This window comes from Pangasianodon hypophthalmus, chromosome 26 (assembly GCF_027358585.1).
Source record: "Pangasianodon hypophthalmus isolate fPanHyp1 chromosome 26, fPanHyp1.pri, whole genome shotgun sequence".
Classification (NCBI taxonomy): domain Eukaryota; kingdom Metazoa; phylum Chordata; class Actinopteri; order Siluriformes; family Pangasiidae; genus Pangasianodon; species Pangasianodon hypophthalmus.
The window spans coordinates 9,852,345-9,864,373 of record NC_069735.1 but is presented as its reverse complement, the minus strand read 5'-3'; the positions used below and the strand labels follow the sequence as shown (position 1 = coordinate 9,864,373).

At 38.1% G+C, this 12,029-nt stretch overlaps 1 protein-coding gene across 1 annotated transcript in view; it reads right to left on the bottom strand.

The window, feature by feature from the left end:
- The window catches only part of neurl1aa (neuralized E3 ubiquitin protein ligase 1Aa), a 51,748-nt gene that overhangs the window by 27,116 nt on the left and 12,603 nt on the right, over positions 1-12,029 (bottom strand). Inside the window, exons 2-3 of the mRNA XM_026932395.3 lie at positions 8,942-9,183; positions 5,629-5,950 (exon numbers count right to left, since the gene is read on the bottom strand). Of these exons, the coding sequence (XP_026788196.1) occupies positions 5,629-5,950; positions 8,942-9,183 (564 nt within the window). The remainder of the gene's footprint in view (positions 1-5,628; positions 5,951-8,941; positions 9,184-12,029) is intronic.

Genomic DNA, 12,029 nt, shown 5'->3' with positions numbered 1-12,029 from the left:
TCAATAAGAACAGAAAGTCTGGCAAAATGTATTTAATAGTATCATATCTGCGTCTATAAAACACAGAATGCCTCAGAATACAACTTTTTTTTTTTTTACTGTTCTGTAGCTTTTTTCTGTATCATTTAAAGTTAAAAATTTTTTATATATATATATATATATATATATATATATATATATATATATATATATATATATATATATATATTTTGTTTTTGTTTTAAACTTTAAATGATAGCCAAATACAATTATCATTGAGTTAGTTTTCAGGGAAAAAGTGTTCCATCAGAATGAAGTATAGTGATATCCATCACTTTTTCTGACTGTACTTCAGACTACAAGTTTAACATTTCTAACTAATGGGCCTTGAATGTAGCACTCTTGTCTACACCTTTACGGAAAACAATATTTTACCAACAATATGGATGATCAGAATGAATATTTATGGCAGTGTACACAGCACGACACAGCAATCGTTATATAGGTACAGAGTAATAGGGTCGTCTATGTAAAAGTCTTGAAGCCTAAAATAAATCAGCTAGACCTATTTAGGAAGCCAGTGGTCTGCAAATTAAATGAATTACTAATATTATGGTGGAAATCATTACTTTAAAAAAAAAACACTTAATATAAATTAAAATGACATTTTTTTCCAAATCAGGATGCATTTTTACTACCTTTAAGATGTAACCTTGTACACTGTGAACTTTTGCTGGCATGGTTTGGGTCCACTTGTCCGCAAATCAATAGAAAAGTTACTCTGCCTAATCACCTTCGTCCTATGTTGAAACATTTCTATCCTGATGGGAGTGGTCTATTCCAGGATGACGTGCCTCCATCAATAGGTCATGAGAAAAATGGTGCAAGTCATGCTATGGCCTTCACAGTCTGTATACATACATAGACTGTGACAAAGTAAAGGAACAGCCAATAAAAAGTGTCTTAGCAAGGTGTCAGGCCACCATGAGCTGCCAGAACAGCTTCAATCCACCTCGGCACAGATTGTACAAGTCTCTGGAACTGTACTGGAGGGATAGACACTGTTCCTCCAGATATAACATATATTACTTTATATAGACAGGCTCACCAAAACTAGACAGTTGAAGATGGGAAAAAGACCAGACAATGGTTTTAAACTATTCTACTGTCCAGTTTTGGTGTACCTGTGCCCAATGTGGCCTCAGATTCCTGTCAGTCAAGAACAGGAATGTGCTTTTCTGCTGTTGTCACCCATCTGCCTCAAGGTTCAGCATGTTGTGGGTTCTGAGATGCTTTTCTGCTTACCTCAGTTGCAAAGAGTTGCTTGCAGCCTTCCTGTGAGCTTGAACCCAGTCTGTATATTCTTCTTTTATCAACAAGGCATTTCTACATGCAGAACTGCCTGTCACCGGATATTTTCAGTTTTTCGTACCATTCTGAATAAAGTCTACAGACTGTTGTGCATGACAATCCCAGGAGATCAGCAGTTTCTGAAATATTCAAACCAGCCTGTCTGACACCAACCATGCCACAGTCAAAGTCACGGAGATCACGTTTTTAAGATTGCAAATTGAACAGTAGACTGAAACTTAAGGAATTAAAAGCTTAATAATTTCACAATAATAAAAAAATCGTAATTTGTAAACCATAACAAGCACTACCAGCTACTATTGCTCAATGCTGAGTATATTGCATTCCCAAAATAGTGAGAGTTAACTCAACCCTGTAAGAGTTAATTCAACCTTGGTGAATCCATTGTGTAATACTTATCCTCAACATGTTTCTAGGCCTGCATCCAACTACAACTTCACACTAAAGTTTTCACATCTGAAGCCATTCAGAACCGCCCGAAACATCCCAGTATGTGTGTGTGTGTGTGTGTGTGTGTGTTTCTGACTGACAGGGCTATAAAGTAGCCTCAGCTTGAGTATTTATTAAACAACATTCCTGCCTCTCTGCTGGTCCACAACTTCATTTTGCTCTTCTTATATTCATACACCCACAATGCAATTCTGTGGCAACCTAGTTCAAAAGGGCACTAATAGCACAACACCAACCCAAATGTTAGCACACTGTGGCCATTACAGTCATCACAGTAACACTTTGCAACACAGTCATCACAGTAACACTTTGCTAAGCCTCTGAGCTTTGTGAAAAGTGTGGGATTTGTTTATGATTGGATATTATGGCTAGAAATGGTGGAAGGCTGAAGTGAAGGTGAGGAGAATAACTGCTTATGAGTTATTGTGCTTCTGTGCTAGCAATAGCACTTTTCCAGGTAGTAATTCTCTGACAATGTTTTAGTCTGGTACTGCATTCGGCCAACAAAGGTGTGGATGATGTAAATCAGTTTGACTCCTTATGGATCACCCATAGCTTGAACTGGGCAGAAGTATTTCCCCCCTTGCACCTTTTCCACATGTTACAACCTGGAACTGAAATGGACTTAATTAGGAATTATATGTTATTAATCTACACAAACTCGCCCATTATATGGTGGAAAATTCAATATGGGTTTAAAAATTAAAGCGTTAATTCTGTATATTTTCATGAGCTTTAAATGAAATAATGACTGCACCAGTTATCCAGTCATACTACTATATCAATTTACAGTTATAATTCTTTCCACAGATGCCTTAGTCAAAGATGAGAAGAGAATAAAGAACGGTTGCATGAGTGTATTTAGCTGCACCTGTTAGCACAGACTGAACAAACTTTCTGAATAAACTGAATCATCAACGTGTCAACCATTATAGCACGCTAAACCAGTCCTGAATTGTGTGCATTATATTAAGAGCCTGTTTAGTGCAGTGAAAGAAACACTGTACACACACACAGCTTATTCAGGTGAATACACAGCCTCTCCTGAGGAAAGCTTGTATTTATGTCTGTGTGCGTAGGCGTCTTTTTGAGTGTGTCTCAAATTCACTGGTGTGTGCGTGGGGGGAATTTTGCCATGAACAGGCCTGCAGCATAAAAATATTGATTCTTCTGATAAGAGCTTCTGGGTCCAAAAGCAAAAGTGGAAACAAGACATAAGGAATTACAGATATCAGTATATAACAACATGCAGGTTGTAGGCATTGCAGCTTGATACCATCTTTCAGGCATCAATAACTCTAAAAATCGATACACCTAGACAACAAAACACAACAAATCTTTTGGAAAAATAACTATAAAATGATATATGTTTGGTGGCCTGGGAAAAACACAGGCTTTTCTGAATTATTATTACATTATTTAGCACTAAACTTCAGTAGAATTTTTTTTTTTTTTTTAACATCAAATCAGCTGCATGCAGCTGAAAAAAAAAAAAAGCATCTCCAAAATAACTCAAGCCTAGAAATATAGCCATGGCTACATCAGTGCACTTGAATCTGTCACTGGAAATACTAAAAGCCTGAAGTCTCCTTCTATTGATAACTCTGTGTGAACTACATCCCTTTGGCTATACAGACTCAGCTTTCATCTCTGGCAGTAAGGGCTCTTAGGGCAGAGTTTGATGGCTCATGTGTCTGTTCAGACACATGATAATGAAAGAGAAAGACATGTTATGCTTTGACGCACAGAAGGGCGCACACACACACACACACACACACACACACACACACACACACTGTTGAGAAATAAGGGCCTTGCGTCAGGGCCAAATCTTGGGAGATGGACAAGAGAGGACAAAGAGACAAAGATACACACAGACACACACCAACAACGTCAACAACAACAACAACAACAACAAAACATCCCACATATTCAGCAGATAGCAGACAGAGAGGTTGTGGTCAATTGGCACAATCCACAATTAGGATAGATGGCACTATCTCTAGAGCATGTGACCTGCTTCTATAATTGTACCTCAGGGATGACAGCATTAAGGACGTTTATTGCGCGCGTGTGTGTGTGTGTGTGTGTAGGCTTTGACACACACCAGTACATCAAAGCCTTGCCTATGGCATGCCCTGCTAAGTTCCCCTGTGCGTGCCTGAGTGAGTGTGATTACACACCCCAGCTCGGTCACTCTTAACACTGGGACCTGATCCTGAAAACACTCAGAACACACTCTAGTACAACAAAATAGCCATCGCTAGCATATACCTTTTTATCTTCAGGTATTTTTGTGTCATTCCGAAATCTCCGAAAAGTTTAACTCATGTAGTTGTGTCTATATGTTGTAATAAATTAGTAGAATTAGTAGAATTAGTAAGCTCTAGTCAGAAATACTCCCTAGTAGTTTTCAAAAATATTTATTAGTTGACTCGTTTAGGTTCTGGAAATATAATATTCAACTGTGAGGATGTCTATAAGTGTCAGAGTAGTGACATCACGCTTAATGGTGTGACTCAGGAGTCAGTAAGGTCACATTAGCTTTAGAAACTTAGTCCAGTGAACTATGTAGCTAATAGCATGTTCAATGAAGGGACGTCCATACAAGTAGTTGTGTTACTTAACACTGCTTTCACAATTGCTGCTTTTTTTCTCAGTCATAAAAAAAAAGCACTGCCATCTGTGTTTTCTTTTTTTGGCCAGAACATAGTTTTCAAAGTTGAAAGTTCAACTATTTTTCATCATATTTTTCATCATATTTTTAATTCCCAAACAATCAGGTGGCATTTTTGGAGGGCAAACGAGAAAAACAAACACTGAGAACAAAGTGCTGGTCAAAAAATAAATAAATAAAAAATTGTCTTGTCAGTGAGTGAACATAAGGGGATTTACGACATGTTGAATAGAAAATAATTCATTGCCAAGACTCCAGTGTTGCAATGCAACTAAAAAGAACAACTTGTCTTTCTGGGACGTTCACCAGTATGTGATCTTCCACTTTATCTGTAGCTGAATACAATCAAGTCCCACAAGCAGCTTCCTTTTGATTTTCTGCCTCTAGCTAAAGTCATAGAGAAGACACCAGAGTTAACCTTTCAGTAATCTTTATTACTGGTAACAATAAATGTAATCTAGATACTAAGCTAGGTTTATAATTTAGCCGATACTAGCTATGACTGGGAAGGACATTGCTGTGGTTACACCGTGGATTAATTGCTTGTAATCTTTGTAATCTTTTTATGTGGGTGAGAAGCAACAATGTGAGTGAGTTTAATTTGATTTTCGCAATGCTCTAACTCTTCTAGTTCTTCACACTCAGCTGTATATAGTTCATTTATCTCATGAACTATATACAGCTCAGTGTGAAGAACTAGAAGAGTTAGAGCATTGCTAAAATCAAATTAAACTCACTCACTGGTTCTTTTCTCAAAAGCTCTTATTAACTCACGATTAATATGCACTAGTCCACATATTACCTTATTAATTAGTATCTCAAAATAGTATGCCACTATTTATTACTTCATATAATGCACTATTATTTAAAACATAATATTACATGTCTCGCTTGATATGTGAGGATCTGTGCCTTGGACCATGGTTGTGAGTTCAAATCTCAGTGGAACTGGTCTCCTAAATCCCAGAGGTTGATAAAACTGATAGTCAGTCACCAGTGCCACTGTCATGTCCTCCCCTGGCTGACTGACCCAGTGTTCTATCTCTGCCTTTCCTTTTATGTGGGTGAGAAGCAACAATGTGATATGCAAAAGACTGTCTAGGCATGAGGCAAGCCTGTAGTGAACACCTACAGTTCGGTGTGTGACTCACCAAGCAGCTGGACTCCTCGAGTCAGGCCATAGACGTCGATGAGTGCCCAGAGGGTTTCGTTGGTGCGCACGCCGCTGAAGAATAGCATGGGACTGGAGCCGTTGACGCGGTAGAACACGCGGCCCTTCTTGTCCACCCAGAAGGCGACGAGGTTGCCCTCATTGGCTAGCTCCTCGGGCAGTGCCTTGGCCCAGAAACCATTCTGAGACACCAGGTCTGGGCACGCGTACTTAGGCAGGCTGTCTGGGTTGATACGTGATGGGTCTTTGGAGGTGAAGCCCAGGCGCAGAGCACCACTCCAACAACACTGCTTCTTTGTGATCTGAATGGCATTAAAAAGTCAATAGTTAGTTTTTTTTTTTTTTTGTAATTGGGTGGACGCAGTTAGAGAAGTTCATGGGGTGAAATTTCATATGGCAGGAAGCTCCAAGTCTAAATAATATCATTTTTTAATTGGGTAGTGAACAAAACACAAGTCTATGTACCCCCAGTATGCTACTACTTACAGTAGCTTATGATATTACTGGATCTTATGTGAATTTGTAAGTCTTTTGTAACTGTAAAAATGAACTAGTGCAACTGATCTACAGTATCATATAGGAAAACATAAATTTTATAATATGATATTACTTTAGTATTATTACATGATTTTATGTTTGAGATTTGAATGTACGGCATAAACCAGGGGTGCAAACCCAGCAGTCTTTCAGTGGACCGGACTTGAAAAAATACTGTAACAGAGCCAATAAAGGTATGAAAAAAAAACTGTCTGTAGTTCAGAGACTACAGTTTCATAAACATGACCCATCTCGGCTTCTGTAGCAGATCCTCTGCTGAGGCTTACATGCTTTTATGTAAATTATTTAGCTGAAGGCAGTTCATTGCACTATAGGTTAGCAACACAGAGTGAGCTAGCGAGGTCAGAAAGGGAAATCTATTCTTCATATAACTGAATATTTCGTTTACCCTTTCTGGTCTGATCAATGACGACAACACTTTTTCAAAAGTCAATGAAAGAAAAACATTTTTCAAAAGACTTTTGGACAGAAAACTGTGTTTATTCTCTTCTTTGAGTTCATTGGTCCTCTTTAGTTCAGAGTAGAGGTGTGCATTGGGACAATATTTCGTACAAAAAAATAATAACTGCAGGAACACGTGAGAGAGTTCCTGACTTTATCACTAATGGTTAATCATAAAAAGCTCACCATTCGTTCATGGTAGCTGCTCATCCAGACCACTGTAAGTAAAAATTTTAATGTAGCTTGCCATAAAGTGTTCTTTCGGTTTGTTGCATTGATGCAAAATGCTAACATAATGCCCATAATGAATGAAATGGATAAGGGATCACTCGGCGTTATGGGTATACGTACCAGGCTGTCAGTCACTAGCTGTAATTCGACACAAGCTGCATTAGTGTTTTTGGATAAAGCATTCCTTTAAAGGGAATTCTAAAAGGGAGTTTGGGGGCCTTGTGTAAGGGCGAAGTATGCTGTGTTTGGAGTAGAAGGGGTCTGTTTTATTTGACTTACAGTAACCGCTGCCTCGGCCGAGGGGATAAATACTACAAACATGTCAAGAACATGGTGACTTACACCACAGTGACCTGGGCTTTTGGAGAATCTCTGCATTTTAAACTGTAGCAGTGTGTCTGTTTCTGTGTGTGTGTTTTACTGTGGTAGAGAATGAGTTGTGTGTGAGTAGGGTGGTGGTGGGGTTCATGTCTGTGTTCGGGCATTAACTGGTTGAGCCGGATTAAGTGTCAGACTAACGGTTTTGGCACAGGCTCCAGTGTTTACCTCTCTCTCTCTTTCTCTCTTTCTCTCTCGACTTGCTGGCACCTGATGTGGAAAGTAGGCATGACAGGAGAATAAAGCAAAACTAGGAAAAAGGGGCTGATGGGATTTACCTGCAAAGCTCATTACAGCCTCTGAGTGTGTGTGTGTGTATGTGTGTATTTTGTGCTGATGAAGACGATTAGGTGTGAGGCCACACGTCCAAAAAGGCGAGACAGTAATTGTGATAAGACAACACTCCAGAGAGAGATATATCAGAACAGTGAATTCCGAATGAATTAATAGTGGTGAAAAATGTTTTTTTTGTTCATATAAATCCTCCATGGGCAGATAATAACTGGATAGTATCATCGTAAATTAATTTCATGGTCTATGAAAATAAATCCACTATTAAATCTGTCCATTTTTTCCCCCAGTAGCTTCCCCTTATAAATCATTTCAGTTAATTTTGTAAATAGAGTCTTCATTTTCCAAAATTAAACAGACGTGAAATTATTTGCTTTACTTAAAAGCACCAATTTAGCAGCAGAATCATACCTTTCCCCATTTTTTAGGCTATTCCCAAATGTGTTTAAGTATTCATGAGCCTATAATGTTTTACTGCGGCAGCACAAACACTAGGCTGTAGCGATACGCCAGAGGTCGTCAAATGGTTTACTGTAGCTTGGATACTGTAGCAGAAACAATCTGTGTATGAACAAAAATGGCATTTCATAGATTTTTCACTTTATATACTTCATTTACTTTCATCTGATTAGCAATCTAACAAAAGGATCTTTATTTTTTAAAGTTAACAATGAAAACAGAATGTTTAAAAGCGAATAGACAGATAATTATGTGTTTATTTTCCATACATCTCATCTGCTCAGACTCTGTGGCGCTAGTATTTATAGCCATAAACTAATCAAAAAATTAACTGTTGTCACCACTCAGGCATGTTAGTTGCTTTTCTGAACCTTTGTAAGCAAGAAATTTTATGTACTTTGATCTTTACGGATGTAGTTGAATAGCTCTGTGCTATACTTTATGCTCGTATCACATGAACCACAGAGGGTAAAGGCATGGTCATCATTTATTTTTTTTTAATTTATCTACAGTAATGTTTTTCTTGCTGATATTCAGGAAGTGGTGACACTTCTTAGGCTACTGAGGGCCAATATAAAACCTAAACTAAAAGGAGTTTCGTTTTTTTATGCACATACCAACAACATATAACTAGATATAAAGGTATTATAGATCCTGTGTAGTCCACTGTATGCCCATTACAACACCATTTAATATTTGCATGTCAGAATATGTTCCACTATCACCTCAGAGCTCTCCCGAGACTATCACCTCTTGAGAGTCTGTTGTAGTGCAAACTGGTATTTTTGGTGTAACATCATTTGACATCATCTATTTTCTCTCCTACTATCACCAGGTTTAATAGTGTTGGCACACTATGTTTCATTTGGTGGTGTCATAACGACTACTTAGGGTTTAATTGAGCCCATAAATAGTTCTAACTCCTGAGTTCTCACCTTCAGGCGGACCTGTTCGTACAGGGCGATGGGTCTGTTGCTGAAGGTGATAGCGTTGCAAAAGCTGGCCTGTCTTTTGACTGTCCTCTGGGCCATGTCCATGACGATCTGTGAGCCCTTGGCACTGGGGTGGAAGAGCAGCGGGCTGACGGGAATGCCCATGCATGGCTGTAAGGGCAAGCAGCGCTTCGGCTTCTGGTGGCATCGGTGAGTGGATGGAGGGAATGGGCCACCCAGAGAATCTGACAGAGAAAGAGTGAAAAGGTGAAAGATGAGAGAGGGAGTTTGTGTGGTGTGTAGATATCCAATTTAGCATACACTTTCAGAAAAAAAGGTACAGGTACATTTTTGTTACCTGATATACAAATGATATAAATGTCCCTTCAAATGAGCTTGAAAGGTACACTACATTCACTTTACCACAGAACTAAAGGGTAACTATATCTATACATTAGTAATTATACATTACTATCTATATCTATACATTAGTAATTATACATTACTATCTATATCTATACATTAGCAATTATACATTACTATCTATATCTATACATTAGTAATTATACATTACTATCTATATCTATACATTAGCAATTATACATTACTATCTATATCTATACATTAGCAATTATACATTACTATCTATATCTATACATTAGTAATTATACATTACTATCTATGTCTATACATTAGTAATTATACATTACTATCTATATCTATACATTAGCAATTATACATTACTATATATATATCTATACATTAGCAATTATACATTACTATCTATATCTATACATTAGCAATTATACATTACTATCTATGTCTATACATTAGTAATTATACATTACTATCTATATCTATACATTAGCAATTGTACATTACTATCTATATCTAATTTAAATATACTCTACAGGGTTCCAGCATGATTTAATTTTTTTCTGAGAGTTTATATATAGCATACATTCTTTTAACATGGAAAGGATAAATGTGACAAATTGCTTTGGCAGTACTGTATAAAAAGCAGGTGCACAAATAAGAACAAGAAAAAGGCAATAAGATAAAGAGAAAATGGGCTTATATTTGTATTCTAATCTAGATGGAAGGCATTTGTCACGACAGGTTTACTAAAATCATAAAATTTCAATAGAGCCTGCACAAAAAAAAGCCCTCGTATTCAGAAAAAAACCCTTCAATATTCATTTTTGTGAGCATTCCTCAATTTCAGAAGTGCTCGACTGTAAGAGAAAGCTATTCATTTTCATCAGCCTTTGAAGTGAAAGTACAAAACGCACCAGTGGACCCTACAAAGTATTGCTTTTTTTGTTTCTTACATCCTGTTCTCGTATAAAACCGAATCCCCATCTTTGTCCTTTCCTTTCAATTTATCACTGTGTCATGTTGACATTATCACTGAGTTTCTGCAGGCTCTCCTTTTATGACCTCTGAACTGTTAAATGTTCGGTTGCTGTGGTAGTACTTCCTGGTCACCACTGATAAGCTGACACTGTCCCCAGACGATAGATTGTCAGGTCAATAAACGTGGATCCTCTTTTGTCTCTGACTGGCAACATGCAGCATAGATGTTCTGTTAAAACATTACAGACACATCCATTTGTCTGAGTGTTGGTGTCTGTTGTACTGCATACGTGTGATAAGTGGGTGTTGATTCAACTATTCGAGCCCACATAAAAGAGTGTGTGTGTACGGCTGTCTCTGACACGGTACATGAAGTATGTGTGAATGTAGTTGTGTTTGGGTGTGTATATGCGTGTCTTTTTGAGGATGAGCGTTGCGGTCAGAACAGGCTGAAATGAATGCATTAGCAAGCATGAGAGCTGCAGCTGTCAGGGAGAAAATAGAGGTTAAGTGGGAGCTCATGTTCCTTAGCAACTCTGCACTGACTACAACACACCCTATTCAGCTGAGCTGAGTCTGGTCGTGCTGATTTTCTTAGGAACGTTAGCATTTATGACTTGAAAGGGGAAAATGGCTTCTATTCAAAAAGGCAAGTCTGTCTAATGAAGTGGAGGCCAAAACTGTGCAATGGATTTTGATCTCAGTATTAATACAAATGAAGGTTCATCAGTAAAACAGTAAAGTGGCATTGATTAGGTATTCATTATTTTAACCACAAATGAAATGATTTTTTTTAATGTTCATTTTTTCAAGGGATACCTTAAAAAGGCTTCACAAGGGGAAAAGCTATTGATTCTTCTCCAATGAGAGAGGCTTTTCTTTTCAGCCCTATTCCAACTGGATTAATTATTACTCACTTGGATTTTAGTCATGTCTAAAGTCATCACGTCAGTAATTCTTTATGGACTTGGCATTCCTACGGCTGGAAAGATTACGCTATAAAATGAACAGTAGACACAAGCTCAGGTAATATACGCTCACTGGCTTCTTTATTAGGAACACCTTTACACCCGTACATTTATGTGATTTTCCAATCACCCAATCAAGTGGCTGCAGGGCAATGCATAAAATTAAGCAAATACAGGTCACATCAAATAATCAGAATGACTAAATAGTGTATGTGATCTCAGTGACTTTGACCATGGCATGGTTGTTGGTGCCAGATGACCGGAGTATTTCAGAAACTGCCAATCTCCTGGGATTTTCACGCACAACCTTTTCTAGAGTTTAGAAATGCCTTGTTGATGAGAGAGGTCTGAGGAGAATGGCCAGACTGGTTTGAATTGACATAAAGGCTACTGTAACTCAAATAACTACTCTGTACAACCATGGTGAGCAGAAAAGCATCTCAGAATGCACATCATGTCAAACCTTGAAGCGGACTGCCAACAACAGCAGAGGACTACAGGATCAGATTCCACTCCTGTTAGCCAAGCACAGGAATCTGAGGCTACACTGGGCACAGACTCACCAGCATTGCCTGGTCTGATGAATCTTTATTTCTGCTGCGACATACAGATGGTCCTCCACACTATTAATATGGTGTTCCTAAGGAAGTGGCTGGTGATTGTATATCTCGTCTGAATCGACATGGTAAAGATTTTATTATATCCACAGAGCTTTTATGCTCTTTCTTAAGATTAAAAACTCTTTTCTGTTGTCTTCCACCGAAGCC